The 24,106-nt window shown below is 40.0% G+C and overlaps 1 protein-coding gene across 2 annotated transcripts in view; it reads right to left on the minus strand.

Moving 5' to 3' along the window:
• Window positions 1-24,106, minus strand: part of ELL2 (elongation factor for RNA polymerase II 2) — a 71,173-nt gene that overhangs the window by 14,500 nt on the left and 32,567 nt on the right. For both annotated transcript variants that reach the window (XM_020889537.2, XM_070465847.1), the window contains exons 3-7: window positions 15,726-15,847; window positions 10,631-10,794; window positions 3,606-3,865; window positions 589-713; window positions 337-424 (exon numbers count right to left, since the gene is read on the minus strand). In XM_020889537.2, coding sequence (XP_020745196.1) covers window positions 337-424; window positions 589-713; window positions 3,606-3,865; window positions 10,631-10,794; window positions 15,726-15,847 — 759 coding nt within the window. The remainder of the gene's footprint in view (window positions 1-336; window positions 425-588; window positions 714-3,605; window positions 3,866-10,630; window positions 10,795-15,725; window positions 15,848-24,106) is intronic.

Here is a 24,106-nt window from a genome sequence, read left to right on the forward strand (position 1 = left end):
TGGGTATGGGACTGAATAAATATTGTCTTCTAGTTAGTGATTAAATGGAAAAGTAGATAATCTCAAAATGTAAACTTTAAGAACCGAATAGCAAGGTAGACATTAAGTAATGACAAGTAGTGCTATACAGTGGTGAAGAGTTCTGGGTTGGGAGCTGGGATCTGAATTCGAGAGTGAGCTCTGTCTGAGCTAGTCACAACTAGCTATGTGACTTTGGGTAGGGAGGCTATATAGCTTTTCTGGGTCTCATTTCTCTTACGTGTAAATCAGACAACCTGAAAAAAATGGTACCTAAAGTCCATTTCAGGGCTATGATTATATAAGTTTATGCAATACCTGAGGAGAAGATGCAGTGTCTCTACTAGAACATACAGGAGATTCTGAACGGCTGGTGCTGGCAGCATTCTGAGATGGGTTTAATTTTCTGTAAAGCACATACATGTCCCAGTTAGGGAGACAGTTTTCAAATGCTCATGACAGAAAGCCTACCCTTGCTTCTTTTTTTTCATCTCAACCCTAAACTAACAATGACTAAAATAATTACTTATTTGCATCATTTTTAAAGGCAGGAAAAAAAAAAGCACTTACCTTGAGAGCACCGACTCTAATGACCGCCTGTCTGTCTCACTGTACCCGGGCCAGTCCCTCTGAAGCTCTTTAAACACGTAATCCTTCAAGGTGTAGGAGAGGTCTTTGGGGTTCAGGTTGGCCACCTGGAGAACAGGTGTGAGAACAGAGCACGGGGTCTTTTTGCGGTTTCCCAGCCTGAGGCGATCGTTTGGATTTATACCGAAAATAACTATACCATATGGCTCCAAAGGGGACTGCTAGCTTTGATATACCAGATCTCAATAAATACTATTTGACTTCATTTGGGTAACTATATAAAACTTCATATGCATATTTAAACTTTGTTTTTTTCCTGGATGGCTGCTGTATTTGTTAGAGTAATTACACCATTATGCAAAAGTGGGAGGAATGTTTTTTTTTAAATAATTTTTTTCCCTAGTCAAAGGAATCCAAAACAGTTTTCTTAACAACTTCATTATTTACTTCTGGCTATAACTCCATTGGGGCTTTCCAGGTGGCTCAGTGGTAAAGAATCCACATGCCAATGCAGGAGATGTGGTTTCATCCCTAGGTTGGAAAAATCCCCTGGAGAAGGGAATGGCAACCCACTCCAGAATTCTTGCCTGGAAATCCCATGGACAGAGGACCCTGGCAGGCTATAGTCTGTGGGGTTGCAAAAGACTTAGGACTTAGCAACCATACAACATTAACTCCATTACTTTTGAGTCACTATACAAGTCCTTGACCACTTGTATTAAGTAGAAATCAAACAGTGCCCAAATGCTGGTTTACAAAACTTTCCCTTCAGTAATCAACAGAAATTATCTTCATAAATAGTATCAGTTCTGATGATCTTGTGTGCCATCTTCTTGGCTTGCTAAGCTTGCTCCTTATAGCTGCCAGTTCTCCTGAAGAACCACTTTTTCAAAGTCCTTGAAATTCCTCAAAACCAATAAATGGAAACAGAAACCAAAACAACCCCCAAATTACTGTTATTAGTCAGCCAGCTTATCAAGTGTAATCTCTTCTTATCCCTTAACTACAGTTCCTTGTGCGTCCAGGCCCAGGCTCCATTAATAACATAAAAGTATGGATTCAGGGGCTGAACCAAGAGTCATTTCCAAGGCTGGCAGAGAGGTATTCTTTTATTTTCCTACTGGAATGGTCTTTTTAAATAACTTTACTTCTTTCCGTGTCTTTTACAAGTGCTATAAATTATAATAGATATTTTATGCTTTTCTCACAGCTCAGCTGAATACTAACAATGTTGATATACAGTAGAAAACAATAGGTTTCTATTAAAATTTAAAAATAAATTAAAATGAGATACAACCAGATTTCTCAAAGTGAAATAAATACAACGATCTTACAATCTACATTCTGTTAGGTCCTAATTTATAACTCTAGCTTCAACTGCCCTCTGGCCCAGATCCTTACATGTAAATACCTACTGAATATCCATCTCCATTTGGGTATGTCTAACAGACATCTTCCAAAGAGAGGGCGTGTAAGACAGGATTCCTGATTCCTCTGCATACAGGTATTCCTTTTCCTTTGCTCTCCATCTTAATCAGTGGCTCAATATCCATTCAGTTGCCCCATTTTGTTGCTCTGGGGCAAAGTCCAGGAACTGGCATTTTTAAAAAAGCTCCCTAAGGGATTCTAATCTGCAGCTAGGATGAGACTATGCTCTAGATTCTATCAGATAGTCAGAAGTAATGGCACTCATGTCTCACTTGCTCAGGAAGTACACCTACATTTAAAAATCATATACATAAACATGATCACAAGAACACTGACACACATCAATAGCAGCCTCTGTGTGAACTGCCTCTGCCATCATTTTGCCCTCTCATCCTCTAACCTAGGAGATAATTTACAACCTTTCTGTAGTTCAGTCACGAATTATTTTGTGACTTATAACATGAACCTCCCTCCTTCTCCAAATAAAAAACTGAACACACGTAACTATACCTTCATTCTCATTCATTCTTTCATTCTGTCTCTTGAGCTCTTAAAACTGCTATGCGACAGATGGACTTAAATTAAGTGTTTTCAAAAAGGACTCAAATGACTTAATAAGATGGTTGAGATTGCTCAAGATATCTTGGGGACTGGTTAACCCAGAACTGAAGACTATGATTTTACTCTTTCATGACATTTAGTATCATGACATGAATATAAGAGAAAATAGATGAAAAAAATAGACTTAAAAATGTTATTCCTTGAATAATAGATGGAAACCTGAGGGTTTATTTTTCAAAGATGAAATTTAAGAACTTTGAAAATGTTACTGCTTTAGAAAAAAAGAAAGCAGACTGTGATTTATAGTGAATTTGAATGCTAACCAACATTTGTGACCCAAAGTCATTCTGAAAAATGCAGGAAGTTACAGCCTGAAGAACTGTTGACTTTAACAAAAGGAATGACCTACATTTATATGTAAGCTTGTTATTTTATGGTAACTGATCAGAGCTAATACTTAGCACATTTATACCCTTTAATGAAGATAGGTGACTGATTTCAGCATATCAGTGGTAGAAAAAGGCAGAGTATTACAGACAGACAGAGCACGCAGGGTGGGACATTCAAAATTATTTAGAGGGTAAAAATACTCTAGCTTATACCGAAGACCAGTAAAACACACTGCATAACTTCATCTACATAAACCAGTAAAAATTATGGCAACAGTTTAGTACATTCAGTACTAAAAGCAGACAGCAAAAACTTCTTTTTTTTTAATGGACTTTCAAGCAAAATTTGTTTAATCCAAATGAAGATAATGACTTGAAACTTTTTTTAATCATTCAGAAGCCTCTAACTTATAAAACCTAGTGTAACTGTCCACATTTCAGTTAGTTTTTCATTAAATGTTTAAACCAAGATGAATTTAAGTTAATGTTCATATACCATTGACCAAAACGATCCTTAAATTTCTCTAACTCAATAACAATGATAACAACAATAACAAGCCTTCTTAAATGAACTCCCCAGCAAGACGGTGGGCAGACCAAACTCTCTCCAGCTCTCCTCACCTGCTGCAGAACGGCTCCAAGGGAGTTCTTGTCTTTCTGATTGACACCGTCTTTCTGCAGTCGGGCCAGCAGCTCAGGTTTCTTATAGGCCTTCAGTGCCAGCAAGTGAATCACCCTGTCCCGATACGGCCGTTGAGAGACACTGTTGTTGCCGTGTGTCTTGCGAATTGTATTTGCAGGGTTCATGGGTGTTGACCTTTTCCTCTCAGGCACTGCATCTGAAACAGCTTGAGGAGCTTTCCGAATTTGCACTCTTTTTCCTAAAGTCCAGCAGAAATGACATTGTTAACACATTTGCGGGTAGTAACATCATGAGCATCTCAATTTCCACAACTCTGATTTAGGTACCTTTTCATTTCTGGAAGGAATAAAGACCTCATATTTCAGCTTTTGTTTTATAGGAAGATATGCAAACTGAAAGCATTCTGAATAAATGGCCTAAAATATGGACTTGGAATTTTCTGATAGAATCATTCACTGGAATAAATAAAACTTATAGAAACATTTTGGCCACTTAGCTACACATGGATAATAACTAGTGACACAGTGGACATTTTAAGGCTGCAGGCATTTGATGTTAGGTGGAAATAATTTCCACGCTCACCTGTGCTACTTACAGAACTTACACCTACATATTGTATGTTGTTTCTTTGACAGTTATGAATACAATGAACATGTTAAATGTGGAAAATATCTGTCTCACTAACGACATACTCTCAACTGAGCTCAGTCATTAGCTTAATTTCACAAATTCAGAAGCCACGAAGAGGAGAGGCAGTCGTAATTTGGGCTCACCTTCACCAGGGTATTCACGAGTGATACTGCTTTTCAACAGACCACAACAAACTCTGAGTCAAAAAGCAAACAAAACCAACCAACCAACCCACCCAGTCTCAGCAGGCCAGACAATGAGATCCCTCCTCTGTGGTGCTGAGACTACCTAGGTGAGTTAAAGGAGTGGAAGCGGTTACGAGGAGGCCCTCACCCCAGGTCTGCACAGGCCAGTGCTATGCACACAATCAACTCACTGTTTGCTTAAACTTGACAGTGACAAGTGTTGGGCAAGCGGCTGCTTCTAGAAAATACTGTGGGCTGTGTGGATTCTATGTGTGGGTGAAGCCATCAGGATGTGGCTAGTCACTGACAATACCTGGTGACCATTCCTTGCAGAAGAAACAAATGAAAATGAAACTGGATTGACCCTCACTTTATGATTTCTAAGGTGAAATCTCAGAGTTCATTACAAAAGCTTCCAACTCTGTGCCCTTGGGTTAAAGAGAAGGAAGAACCGGTAATGACATACAGTGTGGAGCAACTGCACGAGGCACAATACTAGCAATTAGGAACGATGGGGAAGCAAGAACAGTCTCTTCTGTGCTGTGACCTTGGGTGAAAGCAGCGCTGTGGGGCAGGCACTTTACTGAATAGTAGTCCTGCCCATGCTGGGTCCTCAAGGCCTGGCCAAAGGGGCTGTTTATTTGATGTAATCCTACCTTAAGGAGAAAGAACCATCTCATTGGCTCTTACATTTCTTTATAATCTGGACATAACCAATTGTAAATATCAGATCAAAATACTGACCAACAAAGGAACCAACATTAAAGGGTCACTGCCCAGTGATAAGGAGAAGGCAATGGCAACCCACTCCAGTATTCTTGCCTGGAAAATCCCATGGACAGAGGAGCCTGGTAGGCTGCACAGTCCATGGGGTTGGGAAGAGTCGGACCCGACTGAAGCAACTTAGCAGCAGCAGCAGTAGCCCAGTGATAAGAGAAGCTATTAAATTAAGGTACAATTAGAGTTTTAGAGGTGGATTTAGATCTGTTTTCTGTATTTTTCTTCAGAGATTGTTAGATCAGTGTCAGATGTGAAGGGAACTAATATTTATCTTGCACCAATTACAGGATGAGGGTGGGGCACCGTGCTGAGACATAGAACATAGTGTCACAGTTAACCTGATGAGGTGGGCCTTGGTCCCATTTCACAGATGAGAAAAGTAGAGTTCCAATGGGATAAGCTCAGAGTACAGTGCTCATTTAGTATTTGGAAGTTTCCGTGATGAATACCCAAGGTTTCCTACTTGTACTTCTTTTATTGAAAAGGTTTTGCGAACAAATGCCCAATGTCTGTTCTTGATTCCTGTTGGGCTGCCAGCTTCCTGTAGACAAAGCCGTGGCTGCTTTGTCAGTCAGGTTCTGATGGCTCACAAAGTGAGCTGGCCAGCAGAGTGTCACAGTGAACGACAGCAGAACAAGCAGCTGGCAGAGGAGCAGAACCAAGGTGGCCTGCCCCATGTTTTCCCACACGACGAGGCTGCCAGCGTCTGCAGACACGTTGAAATATCTAATACTGCAACTGCAAACCTTCCAATCCACCACTTCTCAGTTGCAACAGTCTTAGCAAATAGCACTATTCCTTGAAATTTTAATAGGAATTTGTGAAAAGAAAGAATAAAGGTCATGAAAGTTTAGGAAATGATATAAATTCTGCACTCCCCTCCCCCCTGAAACCTGCTTAACTTCCACTTCCCCAAACCAAGCTGACTGTGGATCCCTTTCCCACACTCTCTGGGGAAGGGGAGGGGCAGAGAATGGTTTTTAGCTAACTCACACATACCATGACTGGTGATTTAGAATGAATTCAGGCCAGCAAGGAAGGTAAATACAAATAAAAACAAAAACAGGACTATCACTGTGTCGCAGGCTGCCCGACCTCTTCTGTAGGTCTGACCAACCTCTGGTTCCCAGTCTCAGGAGAGCCCCCAAGCTCTCCTGAGTTCACCCCACCCTCCCTGGCGTGGACAGAGGGCAGCCAAATAAGGCAGGCTCACTCAGCCCTTAAGAGGGGTCTAAGTATGATGTCTGGCAAGAAATTAGGATCTGGTTAGGGATATGACTGCCTTGGAGTCTCAGCTGGGATGGGATGCTAGACTATCATAGTCCATGAGTCTCCTATGCTTAGAACACCCACTTCACCTTTACCTCATTTTAAATAGCCAGTTGCAGAGTAACTCATTCCTTTCAAATGATGAAAGAAGAATGGAGCCACACTGGGCCATGGGTTTTACACAAAAGTCACTGGTTCCCCGCCTCCCCATCAATTTGTGCCAATTCAACCAGGAAGAAGTCCTCTGATTTGAGGGGAAGACAGGCTACAGATGAAGAAAACATCAGTATTGTATGTAAGCAGTTATAGAATTGAGATGCTAAAGTTAAAAAAGAAAAAAAAAAAAAAAAGAGCAGGAAAATGTCAGGTTCAAAGTGGGCAGAAGAAAGGCTTTATTTTTATTTTCTTACATTTGCCTCAGAAAAGCCCTTTTAATAAAGCCCACGGGAGAACCTAATTCTCTTCCCAAACCCAACTGCTAATCAATTCCCTGGGCTCCTTATATAAACAGCAGCAGCAGGTCCGACAGAGTTGGGTAATCTGGGACTAAATCTGAACCATTTTGTATCCTAACAAGGAGTCCACTTTGAGCTTCTCCGTTTAACGCGCTGGTGATAGTACTTATCCCTTTAATGACTTTGAGTAAACAATCTGAAAGGAAGGTGTTAAGACAGACTGCAGGAAGGAGAGCAGGGGTGGCAGCTGTCTTCTGCAGTTGTTTCTCTGTTCTGTGGAACCTAACCAGAAACCCTGGCAATACTGACCTGAGGCTTTAATAAAAACACTGGCAGGACCTTGACAGTGGTGTGACACTGTCATGGTTAAATACATAATCTTCTGCCGTGGAAACCATTTCCACTACTTAGCATTTAGGATCACTTCTTCAAAAGGTTTACTATTAAAACATATGTAAACATCAGTCACAGAATGCTGGAATACAAAGGACCTTAGACGCTAACCTAAGTTCAAAAGCCTTTATTTAATATTTGAGAAAATTAAGGTCTCCATGTTAAATGATTTTGTCCAAGGTCACTCAAACAGGTACTAACATCAAAAACAAGGAGGATGGGTGCAGAAGTTGGAAAGACTGGAAAAAGGATCTTAGAAATTACATTGGTTGGGTTATTTAATATTCCTAAATAAACAGCATGCTTACAAATTTATGATTCAATAAATTCCCAGAATTTAGATAGGAGTCAGTGAGCCGACATAAAATCCAGGTAAACGAGAGGTGATAAGTGTTTTGTTTTAAACAAAGGGGAAGGATCATAACAATACAACAGTGCTCATCACTGATATAAATGGCATGACTACAACTGGACATATTACTGATGACATGATAACCATGTTTTCTAGGTTAAAGCTTCTCCTGTTCCTTTCTAGGCAAATAGACTTTTCTTTATTCTCTCCAGCCCACTGGAGGGTCACAGAAGCTCACGTTCCTGGTTGCCTAGGCTAGCTGAACCCTAGGAGCTCAGCCTTCCTTTCCCGAAGCTGGGCTTGTGCCCTAAGTCAACTGTCAGAGGCCTGGCATGATGCCATCACAACCCACAGTGACACAAGCGTTATTTCTATTTGTCTTCTACTCGGCTGACATTATTAAAACAAACCTTGTTCTACAGGGGCTTCTGAGCTAGCAGAGGTCAACTTCTGTTATCATCTCATAAGATAAATTCAATTATGAACTAAAGAGGTTATCTCCTATTGTCTTATGGAAAAAACCACAACTTGTTAATGAGGCCAAACTCCTGGTTTTTGCTATTTGCTGATACCAACAGCTTCATATGTGAAATGGAGAGGCAATGATTACCCGCCTCATAGGGTGATTGTGAGCGTTAGATGACTGACTACGTGTACAGTGCTAACCAGTCCCTTGTGCATCAGAAGCACTCATTAAGTGCTGAGTAATGTTAGTACTGAAGGGTGACGGACAAGCATTTTAAAGAGCTGAGTGAGTCAGTTTTGAGATACTGGAAAAAGCAGGAGGATACAAACAACACTGCCTGGAAGGAAAGGCACATGCTAAGGGCCTGGTACTGGATAGAATTAAAAGAAAAAGATGAAAACACGCCATAATAAAACAAATACAGCATAGCCAAGCTGGAGTCTTCTGCTCTACTGTACAAAGAACTGATCAGTCATATTTTCTGGATCAGTCTTTTCTTAAGGATAGCGTGTGCAGTTTTGAGTTCTGAGGTGAAGGACTGGAGGCAGTCCAGAGGACAGCAATAAGAATAATTAAAGGGTTGGGATGCGGGCCATATTAAGAAAAGTTAAAAGGAGCCGGGGTTATTTGACCCAGAGAATAAAGGGCTGAGGAGGTTAATGACAAGACTGAAGACCAGAGAAGACTGTGCTGTGACGGGGTAGCCCAGGGTGCTGAGGAGAAGGCTAACAGAGCCCTGGGTTGGCAGAGATCACCGCCAGGGGGACGTATGTGTTCGCATCTTCACAGGGCAGAGATGAAATCCTGTTCAGAAGTTTAGATAACCTCAAATTCTGTGTGGTCACTCTAAAAAATGTATATAAATTATTGGTAGTGCCAATAAGAAACCTGCAAGTTTCAAAAGTCCCATACCATTAGGGCAAGTATGGTCTGAGTGATTCTGGGTGTTGAAAAGTCTGTTGTGTAAGCTGTGAATGAACTGTACCGACCCTACAAAACAAACAAAAACACATGAACACAGGGTACACCCAAGGATCTTTCACTGGAAAAGTACGGTGATCACTGCCAATTTTCAAGTTTTAGAGTAAATCAAGGTGAAGGTTTTCAACTGGTTATACTGGGAAGAAAAAAATAATCATTCTGATGGCTTCAGTCTTCTTTTCCTTTGTTAAATACACCAGTTTACCTCATGTTTTATAAATTGGTAGTGTTGGACAGTTAAAAAACACTCAAAGCAATAGGGGCAGTAAATTCATAGCTTGCACTTAAATTTAAGTGCAGCAGATCCTGCACATTTTAGAAACAACAAGATTGAGCTTACTAAAGTTAATTAGGTTACTTGTGAGAAAAAAGAAAGGAGGTTGGAAGTTGTTACCTTATCAGGTAGGAAAGAGAAGATGAAAAATCTCATTGCTTATAACTTACTGGGCAGGGAACTGGGCCCCGTGGGTACAGATACCTGGGGAAGCCATGAATTGTTGTTAAACCAAACTAAATGTATCTAAGCTAAGCACCAAGTCCCAGGAGCACTGGCTCTGTTCCAAAGAAATACTTATTACGGATACTAGTGGAGCTTCTCAAAGCTGAATGCATTTTAACTGGGGCAGCAATGGGCAAATACAGAAATAGAATTATACCAAACCATAGAAAGATGTTGATTAAGGGATTTGGTTATTCAAGAGACTTTTTGTGAGCATTTATGTTTTCAAACGATTATCCTTTCATCATTTACTATCCAGTGACTTGTGTTATTAAACTAGCCAAGACCTCGTAGAGCTTATCCTCACTCTGGGTTAATTCTGTTACTATTGTTAATAGTCTCGCAAAGGAGAGACTCATTTAGCTGGTCTGGTCTTCCCTTTGATCTGAGGGATACTTGAGTGAGCTGATGATAAAAATGACAGGAGTGGGGCAATCTCTTAATCAATGAAGAGATGAGGATTCATAATTGAGATAATAATCATAATTGAGGTACCAAAGAAGTATTATACTAACTAATGCTTTGTTATAAACACATTTTATACTTTTGTAATAAAAATTCCTGTGCAAAGATCCTTTGACTCTAATAGAAAACTCTAAGTTCTACTAATAGAATTTACTACAAAAAAATCACTCCACACAAGTGCAAAATAAGAACCATACTGTCCACCACTGAAATTACATCATCCAGTGATAAACACAGCGGTACCACTATCACAATCTCACATAATAAAGTAACTTGACCAGATCCCCAGTATTGTAAAGCAATAATAAATAGCCAATAGAAGATTTGGGATTTATAAAAGAAGTAAAACTTCCATCTATTCCATCAGCAGTATGAAGAGGACAAATGACTTTTGACCATGTTTTTTTTCAAAATATTCTCAGTACTAATTTCTGTGTTTTCATTAAGTTAATATTACCAATATTTACCTATAGTGATCTTGAATTATTCCAATCGATCAGCGAGAAGGAGAAATATATCTATACCAACCTACATACGGTCCACCGGGTTTGATAACTTTTGTGCTTCGGTTGCGGGACTCCTCCTCTGCCTGGGTCATTCTTTCTCGGGTCATCTGATACGAGTCATTTGTTGCACACACTGTAATTTTATCTTGTATAAATCCCAGGCAATTGAGCTGGGAGGCTCCAGAGCTGTCAGGTAAGATGGTGGCTTGTTAGAGATGTCCCACATTTTGCACAATAAAGGCAAGCAGGAATTGTATAATCCTATAATCAGCAGCTTTAATAACTTTAAAATTCAAAATAACTAATATTAATCATTTTAAAATGTAAAACTTATTTTAAAACTTTTTTTCTTTTTTTCATTTCATATCATGTTTTTTTTTTTCTTTCCTGGATAGAATGGGTGACATGAACTTTCAGAGACTAAATCTATGAAATTTTGGAAAAAAACAAAATGAAACAAAACAGTATTTGGAGTGAAGACCAGGGTCCTGATGGGCACTGAAGTTCTACTTTCATTTGTAAAAGTATTATCTACTACTGATGTGAGAAATGTTAAAAGCTTACTTTTAATGGAACCATAATATGTATGCTTCCGCACTGACTAGCTGAAGCAGATCCACCACAATAATTCCTTTTATTTTTAATAAAATTAATTTTAAGGCAAGAATACTGCCAAATATCATAGTTTGTTACTATTCACCAAAATAACCTAAACATTTGTAACTTTGTATTTACATTTATTTTTTATGTTGTTAAATTTCTGTAAGATAATCTGTTGATATAGCAAATATGAAAAAAAAAAAAACCAGACAAGAGATTTTTGCAGAAATACTTTAAAAAAAGAAAACTTTTGGTTAAACAATCACAAATACTAATGCTGGCTAGGAAGACAGCTCTGTATTCAAAGTATCATGCTGTATTAGGGGATCATGGTAACAGTTATGCTAGTATTTTAAAAAGAAATTACTATGGCCTTAGACTAGAATATAGAAATAATGAAAATGTCACTACAGCCCTGATATTCTATTTCTAAACTGGAAGTAGCTTTGTTATGATGCTACGAAATAAGGGTTGACAAAATTTTTGTAAATTGCTAATAACTGTCTATACAAATTCTATTTTTAAAAAATCAGTTCATTCATCTCATGAATATTTATTGGACAGAGACTGCACACTAGGCAGTGTGTGAGGTACACAGGCTATGACCAAGACCGACAGAAGTGGTCCCTCCTTCGAGGAGTTCTCTAATGAGTAACAAGGATGAACACACTGGAAATTATGAAGCAGAGTGACAAATGACAGGGGGGCAGGGACCCCCAGGAAGGTACTTCACGTGGACTTGTGCACAAGGCAAAGGCTTCTAAAAGGAAGTGGTGCCCAAGCTGATCTAGAGGGATGACTAGAGAAAGGTGGGGACAGATGTGTTTTAGAGGGATAACCAACACGTGCCACCTCTCCTAGGGGGAGCCAGGAGAAGGTTTTCAATTTGACCAAAGAGAGGTGGCAAGGATAATTAATGAGACGAGACTGAAAAAGGTACAAGAAGGACATGACACAGGGCTCTGGAGGTCACAGTATGGATTTTGGACCTCACCCCAATAAGAGACTGAAAACAAGGGAGAGAAAACACCTCGTTTACACTGTAGAGAGGCCGACCAGGATGAACAGCAGGCTGAAAGGAAGGGGGCACTCTTGTGAAGGCTGGGAACCAGTCAGGAGGCTAACTGAAGGATTACGGACAGAAGCGACGGCTTGAGCCAGGACAAGGGCAGTGTGATGCAGAACAGTAAACAGATTTCAGAGGGGCAGGAGGCAGCACTGGCGGGATTTCATCAGTGATTAGCCACGGGGGGTGGGTGGGGTGGAGCGGGGGTGTTCAAGAGTGTGCCCAGGTTACTGGGTGTTACTGGAACACTGGGAGAGAGAAAAATGAGTTCAGTGCAGGAACATGGTGACTTGAAGTAAGGAGCAGCCTCACTGCTGCTGGGAGGGAATGGACTGTGAATAGTGCTAATATTTAAAATAATCAATAGGAAGATGAAAAGAAGACCACGAGAGACTGCAAAGGTACAGCCAGAGAGGTGGAGGGGCATCAGAAGAGCAGTGTGTCATGGAAGTCATGGGAATATGCTTCAAGAATCAGGGTGGTCCACAGGGTGAAAGGCCGGCAACAAGTCCAGAATAACCATGGGCAAGGAGGTAAAGGCTCGCTTTGGGGAGCATAATCCAGTGGAATGGTGGGGACTGAACTAGACTTTGGGCCCAGAAGTGAATGCACGGAAGGTGGGTTTTTTGTTTTTCTTTTTTAATGAGGCAGACTTGAGCTGAAAACCAATGAAAGGAGGGTAAGGAAGTGGGGAGAAGAGAGAGGATGAGTAGGAAGAAAAGATCGCAATAGAGAAGACTGAAGTATAAAGGTCTGGTGTCAGGAAGCTTGAATTTCAGCATCTCCCCTTATTAATTACTAAGCAATTTCCATAGTGAGAATAAGCTGAACCTATTGCCAATCATGATGAAATTACAGTTTACACCATCCAAGGTCAAGAAACAGATGTTTACATGAAAACAGAATAGGGCTGTCAACACTGTGGGCAAGAAGACATCCCCCACATTCTCTACTCATCCCTTTTGAACTCAGTTGCTTTAAAAGTTGAAATACTGTGACACATGTGTACAGATGTTCCTATAGTCTTTCTCTAGCCTAGCTTGCTGTTTTCCACACTTGACTATGCATTACTGATAGAGCTGTATTATATATTTTCACTAGGACGCTGAATGGGCAGAGTTAAGAAATTTTTAAAAGGTGATGTTTGACTGTGAGAGTTCTTGCATCTTACATATGAGAAAAGTGAGGCCCAAGGAGATTTTAAAAGAAAGATAAGAAAGGAGACTAGTTAATATGTATTCTTGGAACATCTCTTTGTGGAGTCAGCCAACCCTTTTAAGACAGGGAAATGGGTATAAGAGAACCCCTGCCCTTGAAGAACTTGCACAGCTGTAGGAGAGACAAGATCCATGGAAAACCAAAATCAAATTGAAGAAAAGGTGCAGCCAGATTATGCAAAGGTATCCTCGCCAGGCTATGAACTGAAAGTCTGAGTGCTTGTTTTTATAATGGCAAATTTCAATGTATATTCTTACCACACGTGGATCATACTAATGGAGTTGTGACAATTTTCTCACAGTAACAGTTTCTTTTCTGTTTGGCCCATCATGGATAGTTTTGTAAAGTGACCTTAAATCCTTCTCCAAACAAGCAAGGTAGAAATAAACACAGGGTATTTATGAGGTTAGGGAGAAACCATATTACCTATGATGACAGGCCTGGTTTTGAAGAGGGAATTAAGTTCCTTAGTAAAATTCTAATTTTGGACACAGTTCAATTTGATGTTGAAATGTTCTCTAGAAAAAAATAATTTGCTGAAGACAAGTATTAAAGGTGGTGGCACAATTAGAAACTGGTGTGCCCTGTGGTCTGTAAAGAATGCTGGGGTGGGAGTTAGGAGAACTCAGTTCTCATTCAGCCCAGTCACTAACTAACCAGCTATGTAACATGGATAAGTCACCTGTGAAGTGACAGGGTGGAAGTACACAGTCACCAAGGACCCATATACTTGGGGATGCTATAATCTAACACAGTCCTGATCCGCAGACCTTTCTGCAATTTCAAACGTTCTGTGTATGTGCTGTCCACCACGAGAGCCATTAGCCATGTGGTTATTTAGCCTGTAATATGTGGTTAGTATGAGTGAAGGACTAACTTTTATTTCACTTTTGTTATCTGAAATGTAAATAGCCACAGGTAGCCAGTGGCTACCACAGTAAAAAGTGCAAAAAAGTCTATATAACCTGGAACACATGCAACTTATACCAAAAAGAGTAAATTTGGGGGAAGGCAATTTTTAGAAAGCAAAATTAACATATACTCAGGGAAAATGGCAGGTTATGATAAAGCGAAAAGTTGTTTAGTCGCCTTAATTGGGAGGAGAAACTCAGAGCGCTTTCAGTGCAGTGTCTTTTTTGTATCTCTGCCTCCTGAGCCCACTGGGAACACAGCTCTCTCTTCCCCTCTTCCCACATAGCGCGCACGCACGGCTTCAAGTGCTACAGGGGAGATACAGGGACGGACAGCCCTGGGGAACTTTGGGCCAATGTCAGTGTTTCTCGGGGGGCTGGGGGCTCTAAGGACTTGTCTTTATCCACAGCAGAACAAACTCCCCCTACTCAAGGGGCCCATTCTTTAATCAGAAACAACCACAGCAAAGAAGACTGAAACAAGCAGCTCATTGTTTACAGAGGACCGAAGCAGATAAGAGCCCCACGGGTACCCTGGGCTACGGGTGTGTGTTCTTGTCTTCCTCCCTCCTTTATTTTCCCCTTAAAATCAAAAGGGACTGTCTCCTGGGGTTAACTTCTAGTTTCCATTCTGCTGCAGAATAAAGATTTTTAAAAATCTATCTTACAACACGCCTTGCACAGGGAAGGAGGAAGGGCATATATAAGACAGGTGTCTTTTTCTCCTTTATCCATGGGTGTGAGCCTTGAGGTTACGACCACAGTGGTCCCTAAGCTGTTTGACACCAGGGACCAGTTTCGTGAAGAGTTTTCCCACAGACCGGGGGTGGGGGTTGGGAGTGGGGGTGGGGATGGCTTTGTGATGATTCAAGCACATTACACTTATTGTGCATTTTATTTCTAATCTAATGCCGCTGGCTGATCTGACCAGAGGTTCCCCAGTCGTGGCCTGGAGGTTGGGGACTCCTGTAACTATAAAGTACTCTTACTTATATTCAGTGATTAAGAACTTAAAAACCCCTGAAACTTGTCTTTAATTTAAATAAAATAAACCATGTTTTATAGGTAAAAAATCTATACCTTAAAAATTCTTCGAGGGCAAGAATCTTAAATTTTTTGTGATCGCATCCCACAGTGACAAATATAATTTCTACCACATAGTATGTGCTCACTATTTCTCAAATAAATAAGTGAGCTCTGCAATTCAAGTCAATAAATATTTAAAGAATGACTACTATGTGTTTTATTGTTTAATTTAAGAAACCAAAAAAACCCTCAAAGAAAAATTACTTTCCCTTCAGCATACCCTGAAACACACTTACCTGGAGAAAGTTTGCTGGATGCAGTCAAAGCTGCCCTGAGGGTTGTCTTTACCCACATTTGACAAATAGAAGTTAAAGGTATGCACTTCGTTGAGGGGATCATTTTTAGGGATTTTGACAAGCTAAAAGGGGGACAAAGAGAGAAACACCTCAAATTATAAATGTGCTATAGAATGATCTGATGACTGACCTTACTGTTTTTCAAATTACATTCATTTTTTACCCAAGCCCTCTTGAGCACTTACATTTATACCGTTTAAATTACTGAATCATTCAAGGAATCTGACAAGCATGCCTATAACTTACCACACTCTGATTTCAATTTTCTGCTCTAAAGTGTCAGTAATTGTGTCGGCTCAGTAATTAGTCTATAAGAGGAACCCTTTTCTTTTCACAGTAGAAATTGCTTACATCTCACATGGAAGAGTTATCGGTGAACTTGCTGAAAAGCTCTTCCTCTTCTGAGATGCAAAGGTTCTGCCTGGGGCTTTGTGACCCCCTAATAAATAGCTTCTAGATATTTAGATGGTCTCTGAGACAGAGTCTACATCTGAATCCTGTGCTGTCTTATTACACACACATTTCATTTTAATTCTTACTTCATGGAGTACTACTTTTGAAGAGTAACTAGCAGCATAAATAGGGTGAATACCGTAATTACATTCACAGCACAACGCAGCTGGGTGTTTCTCCCTCCTCGTGTTTATAGAACAAGGTCAGCAGCCCACAGAGGTGACTCTGCAGGCCCCCCAAGGCCGAGCCCTAGGCAACACTCTGGAACAAGCGGATGTCTCCTATGCTCTTGGCTCAAGGCCTGGCTCCTTTCCTAGAGAGCGGCCCCAGAAGCAAAGGGACAGGACTGCTCTCGATTATTGAGCTCCTGTACCTGGCACATACTGAGGGCTTAATAAATACCTGTGAATAGAGGAACTGGAGATTTCTGTCTTTCAACTCTACCACTCCGCCCAGTTCCCAAGGCCTTTCTTCCCTTGGGTGTACAGGGGCCACCATGGTGTTAGGTGGTGCTTACGAATGGGTTTTGTTGGAAAGAATGTAAAATGTGACTTCCTGCTCTCCAGCCTCCAAATACCTACTCTTGGCAATTTAGTAGACAAACAAGGAGGGAGAAAGTGTTTTCTAATTCCTTCTTCTCCCCCAAATCTTCCCTTTCCATCAAGGGAAGAATAAGGCTCTGAGCTAACTGGCTGCTATGTACATGTCCTCCTTAAGGTCTAGGCCAGCAGGCAGACAGGGAATGACGGTGTGAACGCTCGAATGACATCCCTTCCTCAGCCATGACTCACTTAACTTCCACTCACTGTCCCCCTCAACCCTCCCTGCAGATCTGCAGAACCTGGTTGGGGAGATTTTCCACAGCGGTGGCAAACTGATTTCCAGGCCAGGTTCTGGCTTCAGTTTAGGCCTAAGGTCTTCCTTCCTATAGGGTTCCAGTCTGGGACTGCAGAAGTACTTTACCCATCAGAGTATGGAAGACTGTCCCTTTTGGGAGATTCTAAATTGCATTTTTAAAAAGTAGAATCATAGAGTTTTTTTTTTTTTTTTCTATTTTGCAGGAGTGATTAGAGTTTGTACTCAAATTATACAAATGTTCAGTATTCTTTTTTTAATTACTGGCGTCCTTAAGCTCATACATCTACTAAACAGAGCATGGCTTTTCCTTTCTTATCATCTTAACTGTGATTCTTCTTAAGTAACATTTATACTTCTTAAGGTGAAAAATTATCTTCCTATATATTTTCTTCCCCATTTTTAAGCACACACATACACAGAAAGTCTTTGTGTAAACTTGGAGGGTTTAATAACAGAAATACCTTGAATGAATTAATTGCTGTGCACACCACTCAAAGCATTAGGGTCTGGCCTGATGGTGGGCATAAAAAGCTTTCTTATTCTTTAAAAGAATATAAAATAGAAAAAAAAATAGCTATTGTCATTAAAAAAATATGATAATAACAGAATAGGAAAGGATCAGGTTTAAAAGAAACAAAGTTAAGAAAATACAAAACCCATGCTATGAACCCATTAAAGTTTTTGGAAGCTTGTACGCCACAGGGATCAGGAGAGCAGTTTTTGCCAAGGGGCAGTTTCGCCACCGCCCCCCCCCGGGGGGGGGGGCACTGGGTATGGGAGGTTGCTACTAGCATGCCAGGGACATCGCCCAACACGTTACAGTGCGCAGGATGGCCCCCACAACAATGAATTACGTTAGTAAGGCTGAAGTTGAGAAGTTTTGGATCACAGACAGAGGTAGGTTAGTCTCTTAGAAAAGAAAAGAATTCTGACTTCATTGACTTTTGATAATTAATGAGGAATTAAAGGGGAAAAATGGTATCTTTAAAGAAATAAAAGTACCCATAAAAAAAAAAAAGGAGGTAGTATCATGGAGAATGACAGCAGGACTTCTCAAAGCTCCCTCCTACCTGCTGCCCCAGCCTATGGTGTGTATGGGAGCAGTGTGCACACAGGGGCAGGGGCAGGTGTCAGGGCAGATCATGTTTCTGATGGGCATCCTGGGTACATATCATGCTATTTTTCTCCAGCTGAGGAGCTGGGGTGGAGTTGGAGGTTAAGGAATGATGAGTACCACAGAGTTCCCACAACTGCGTTTCTACATCCCTTTTCCCTGGTGGTTTTCAGAGCAGAACAATGCAGATGGTACATGCGTGCTAAGTTGCTCAGTCATGTCTGACTCTGTGTGACCCCATGAACTGTAGTCTGCCAGGTTCCTTTGTCCATGGGATTCTCCAGGCAATCTGGAGGACCCACTGGAATGGGTTGCTATGCTCTTCTCCAAGGGCATGGCAAGGTGGTACAGCCTGACCTAATCTCAGGCTTTTCTTATAAAATATCTGAGAGCAAGATGTCAACCATGCAATCTTCTTATCTTTAAAATTTTCAAGTCTACACTGTACAGTCTATAGATTTAGTATATCTTATTTCCTGAAGGAGATGGTACAAATCAGATATAAATTTTCTGTGCATCAATATCTGAATATATTAGGAATGAAATGTATGTACAAAGAGTACTTATGTTTATACCTGGTAAATGTGCCTAACAATTTGGCTTCTTGGGCAAAGGCTTAATGGAAAGAGCAGGTTGTATATGACAATTAGAGCAGGCAGGAGGGGCGACAGAGTGGGGCGCGTCAGAACTAAATTATGGGGGCCTCAGAGTGGACCAGAGCCCATGGGACTGGTCCAGCTAAAATGGGATCAGAGTCCTTGTCTGATCCAGGGCCATTTCAGAGACTAGACTTCAGAGAAACTTGGGGATACTCATCACTTCTGTCTCTAATATACAGGAACCTACTCCATAGCTTGTCTAGATAGTGAAGTAGGAGTCAGTCTTTTCTTCCAGAATGATTATGAAGCATTTTCTTATAAATTGGCCTTTGGGTTATGGACTATGACTAGGGGGAGATGAAAATGACTATTATTGTTGGGCCTAGGATTGGCTTTTGAAGACAGGGCTAATCACCATGGGAAAAGAAATTCCAAGGTCTGTTTAGAAACAATTTTGGAAGAGCATCCCTTTGTATGATAGGGACTTCTCAATTTTAATTATATTATTTTGAGCTTTTCCTACAAGTCAGTGGGAATACTTTTAGAACTTTAGGGACCCATGGTCTACTTGAAAATTTTTAGCTAATGCCTTAAGAGTGAACTGTTATTTTAAAAGTATCAAAGACTATGATTCCAAACAGTTTCTTATTCACAATGAAGAATATAAAAATATACTACTGTGTTCTGGGCAAGCTGAAAAGTAGATTTTAATTTTCATCCAAATATGAGAGGCTGAAAATCAAAGGCTTAGGACCACAATCCACAACCCTCCTCCCAAACTCCAGGCTGTCTTTGATAAAAAGCTATGAAGACAAAGTTTCAGGAAACTTTCAGACATTTATAATTAACATAAACACTGTATACCAAGATGTGTAAGTCAAGCTTCTAATTACTCTGAGACACAAGTTCAGGCATGTGGCACTGGAATCTGTCTGAAAGGTCATTTCCACATCAAGTCACAGACCTCCGTCTTACACAAGGATGTAAGGGCAGCAGCTGAGCATGTGTCCTGCGGCAAATCTCTCAAACGGGCATGCTAGTATCTGCTTAAAAACTACTGGTACTTTTACTGCAGAGGTTTTTCACTGGACTGAGGTACACACTAGATTAAAAATAGAACCAGCAAGGTGTTTTTTCCCCCCATTTATTTAATACAAATGCTTTGCTCTATTGTGGGTATTACAAATTATTTAGGTTTACATAAGCTTTTATTTGGCAGCAATTCTATAACTTTTATCAACCTTTTCTACTAAGGTAGCTGCAAACGCTCAGAGATATGTTCATGACCCAGCAATACCACAGCTTGATTATGACAACTCTTGGTCCTTAAAGCAGACCTGCTGGCAGGGCCTTGAAGATGATTTAGTTGAATGGCTTCATCTTACAGATTTGGAGCAGAGAGAAGCTAAGTGACTTGCTCAAGGTTACATCTCTATTTAAAATTGTAACCCCTGTACTCCTGACCGCCTGACTCTGGCTCGATGTTTGTCTGAAGTACTTAGTACCTGCACTACTTCATTTTGCTTATTGTCTTTCTCCCCTGGCTAGGCCTTCTAATCCTTAGAAGGCCACCGGCTTTTGTCTGGTTTGTTCCAGGTATTGCAGCATCTTGAATAGTATGTAGCAAAAAGCAGTCACTCCATATGTATTTGCTAGATGAATAAAAATGGTGATTAAAGCCTCAGCCATGGCAAGAACTGAAGTATCTGCCTTCTTTCCACCAATATTATAAAGCATGTTGAAATTTCCTTATATTAAAAAGGTTCTATCCTGAAATAAATTTGGGAAATGCCAGCTTAAACAAAATCATTTACTTTAAACTAGGTCCTTTCACTCTGAATAGCAATTTCCCAGTTTTTATGACCTCAGAACCCACTTCCCTCCATTCCTATAGTATCTTAGGAGGTCAGCTTGTCTCTTAATATTATTGGACTAAAATAGCTATTATTTTACTACATATAAACTATATATCTTAGTTTGGATACAAAAAAACGCTACAAACATTTAAACATTAGCATTCTCTGTTGTTCTCAAATCCTTTCCTGACTCTTAATGATTCTGTAATTTCCTAATAATCTGGAAAATTCAGTTTAGCTAGAGAAATGTATTTGCATGGTACCAGTAAGGTTCCAGAGTTTAGGGGCAGAATAAACCTAGAATCAGAACAGAAAATAGAAACCTCAACCTGAAAGCCACAAAGTCCTATTTTTCAAACTAGAGCTGCAGTTATAACTTTAGGCCTAACATTATGTGTTTAGGGAAGAAAAAAAGCCTTCTCAGATCAGTACAGATGTAGAAACCAATGTTGAGGTGGGGGTGGGGGGGTAGGGAGGGGATCTTTCACTGGCAGTAGAAAAAGTTTAGGTATTAGAGAAATCAGTAAGAGATGAATGTTTCCACTGACAAGGAATGACAGGGAGTGGAGTGGATCCCACACATATTATAAACATCTGAAATGTCCACATGATTGAGGCTTTACTGAGAGTAGTGCAAAATGCTAAATTTATCTGCACAAAGGGAAATGTTGGCAGTTATTAAAAAAAAAACTCAGGCCATATATCAATTAATATGAATAATTCAGGACAAAGTAAGCCCATTTATTTCCTTGCATTCTTCCTCTGTAGCAAGATGTACAGTATTAAAGAAAAAGTAAAAGTATAATAGCCTTTTCTATTCTCCTTCATATAGTTCCTTAAATCCAGTATTAGGACTTAAAAAAATCTCGATGGAAGGGTATAGTAGGTCAGTACTAATTTTCTTAGTGCTATTACTTCCATGGGATATAGTCTTTAAATAAAAAAACCATTCCTTTGAAACTATATTCTCACCCCTAATATATTCTTTTAAATTTATGGCTGTTTGGGGAAAACCTCATTGATGACAACATATCAAAAATTAATTTCAATTGGTTACAAGTAAGCAATACCATCTACAAGAGTAAAGTGCTAATTTTTGACAGTCAAATACACCCAAGTTGCTGTATCACTGAAACTGAAAACTACCTTGAGTAATTTTTAGCTCTCTTAATAAGGTTTCTCTTTAACATGAAACCAGCCTTCCAAATGTTGGTCTACCCAGTAAGATGACACTGACTGATTTGTTCATTTATTTCACTTATTCCACAAGTATTAACTGATGGCCTACTGTGTTAGGCACTACTCTAGGTTTCCATGACACATTAATGAATAAAACCACAACCATCCCTGCCATTGTGGCACTTATGTACAGAAATTCAGAAGAGATAATAAGGACTTCGACCAGGAGATGGGGAGAAGTAGAGGGATTCAAGATATAATTTGTAGGTAGAGATGGCAGGATTCCTAGACATACCGTGAGGAAAGAAAGAAAGAAATATCAAGGTTGATGCCAAGGCATTTTCCCCTGAAAGAATGGAGTTGTTTGAGAGAATGTGTGTGTGTACACACATATACATATATACACGTATGTGTATATATACTTATATGTATATATTTATGCTTATATATTTATTCTTGGATATGATGATGAGTACCTTAATGTAAATCTGCTAAGCACATGAAAATAAAGTTGACCAATGCTGGTTTCACCAGCTAAAAAGGGGCTTCAAAACGGGTTTTGTTATGACTCATTTTGTAGCTTCATGGCCAAAAATTATTGAGAAGGGCCCAGGTGGTTGGGTGTAGTTGGTTTGTAGTTGGGTATTTCCAGGAAAAAGGGGGAAGGTCAGTTAGTGGCAGGGGTAAGATGCAAATAGCAGATATTAGAGAACCAGGGAAAAGGATACAAACTATGGAGTGTGAGGGAACAGAAAATCTGTATTTAAAAATGACTGCAAAATTGCTAAATGCCATAATAGCTTTTAGAAGAAAAGGGACAGAACCACCAAGAGAATCTAAGTTTGTTCAAATTTCATAGCTGGGCTAATCCATATGTCTCTCTTTGGTGGCAGAAACTAAAACTTTGTGTTCAGTTCCATAATCCTTATCCTAAAATTGCTTTTCATTTTATTAACCATTCCCTTCTGAAATTTAAATATATTCCACAGCATCAATGCTTCTTTAGAAAAGAATTCTCATCCTATTCCTAAGTCCGCCCACCCTGTCACATTATCTATCTCCTATTAATAAACTACCATTTATCTATTTTACTGAGGTTATTGGCATCTTGGGGAGTCAACTTTGACTCTTCTCTCTCCCATACCACCCTACACCCCTCAGCATCCAGAGACACAAGGCTTACTGCTTTTACTTCCCAGATTCTCTCTCAAATGTATGTTCTCGTGTCCTTCCTCTGTTTTGGCTCAATATCACCTGCTTGGACATCTTGTGACCTGGCCTCCACTTTTTGTCTTCTCTTGATCCCATCCTCTAATGATTCGGCTGCCAAAATTAGTTCCATAAAATGCCAGTGTGACCATGTCAATCCCAAGCATCATAATTTCTGTATGGTTTCTACTACTGATCTATGTAGAATGTAAACTCCTGAACAGGAAGGACACTTGTGGTTCCTTCCCAACAGACCTGGGCCTCACTCTCCACCTTGTACTTGATGTCCCCATTTCTGTCTTGACCTGTGCTAACTTACCCTTTATTTAACCCTCAGCCCAGGAGCCTTTCCTTCCCCAGTAAAACAGGTTCCCTTTTCTGTCCCCACAGCCTCTTGGGCTCACCTCTCCTGCTGCCCTCACTGTAGTGCGTGCTGAGCACTTCTTCATGTCTTCCTTCCTATTAGACCAAGAGTCTTTTGGGGGGCAAGGATCATGGTCTTACTTTCACACATACTGGAACATAATAGATACCTAATAAATATTTGTTGGATCCATCTGAAGAAACTTAGAACTAGATTAAATGCACTCTGAAGAAGACTTTTGCCAGGAATACTAAAAAATAAGATCTATATCTGAAATAGATCACTTAAAAGAGTCAGTGGAAAACCTGAGCAGGCAAAAATAAATAGCAGAATGAAAGGAAGAAACAAAACAAACAGACAGCAAACAGCAGGCACTGTGTGGTACAAACGTCAGGATGAAAAACTTTCTTACCTCTTTGTGCTATGTTTAGCCCCCAAGCTGAGGTCAAGTGGTTGCCTGAGTTTGTGGAACTTAAATTTATAATATACATTTTTCTTTTTTAAAAAAATTATCTTCATCTTTATTAAAATATTCACATGATACTCTGGCCTTATGAAATTCCATTTGAAAATATGATCTAGCATCTTTAAGACCACTTTGCATTTTAAAGGACTTAGGGAAACCACACTAAATAATTCTAAACGTAGCAATTCTCCTGGTCAAGTACGAAGCAGAATTTTGTTTTTAA

Source organism: Odocoileus virginianus, chromosome 3 (genome assembly GCF_023699985.2).
Source record: "Odocoileus virginianus isolate 20LAN1187 ecotype Illinois chromosome 3, Ovbor_1.2, whole genome shotgun sequence".
Taxonomy (NCBI): Eukaryota; Metazoa; Chordata; class Mammalia; order Artiodactyla; family Cervidae; genus Odocoileus; species Odocoileus virginianus.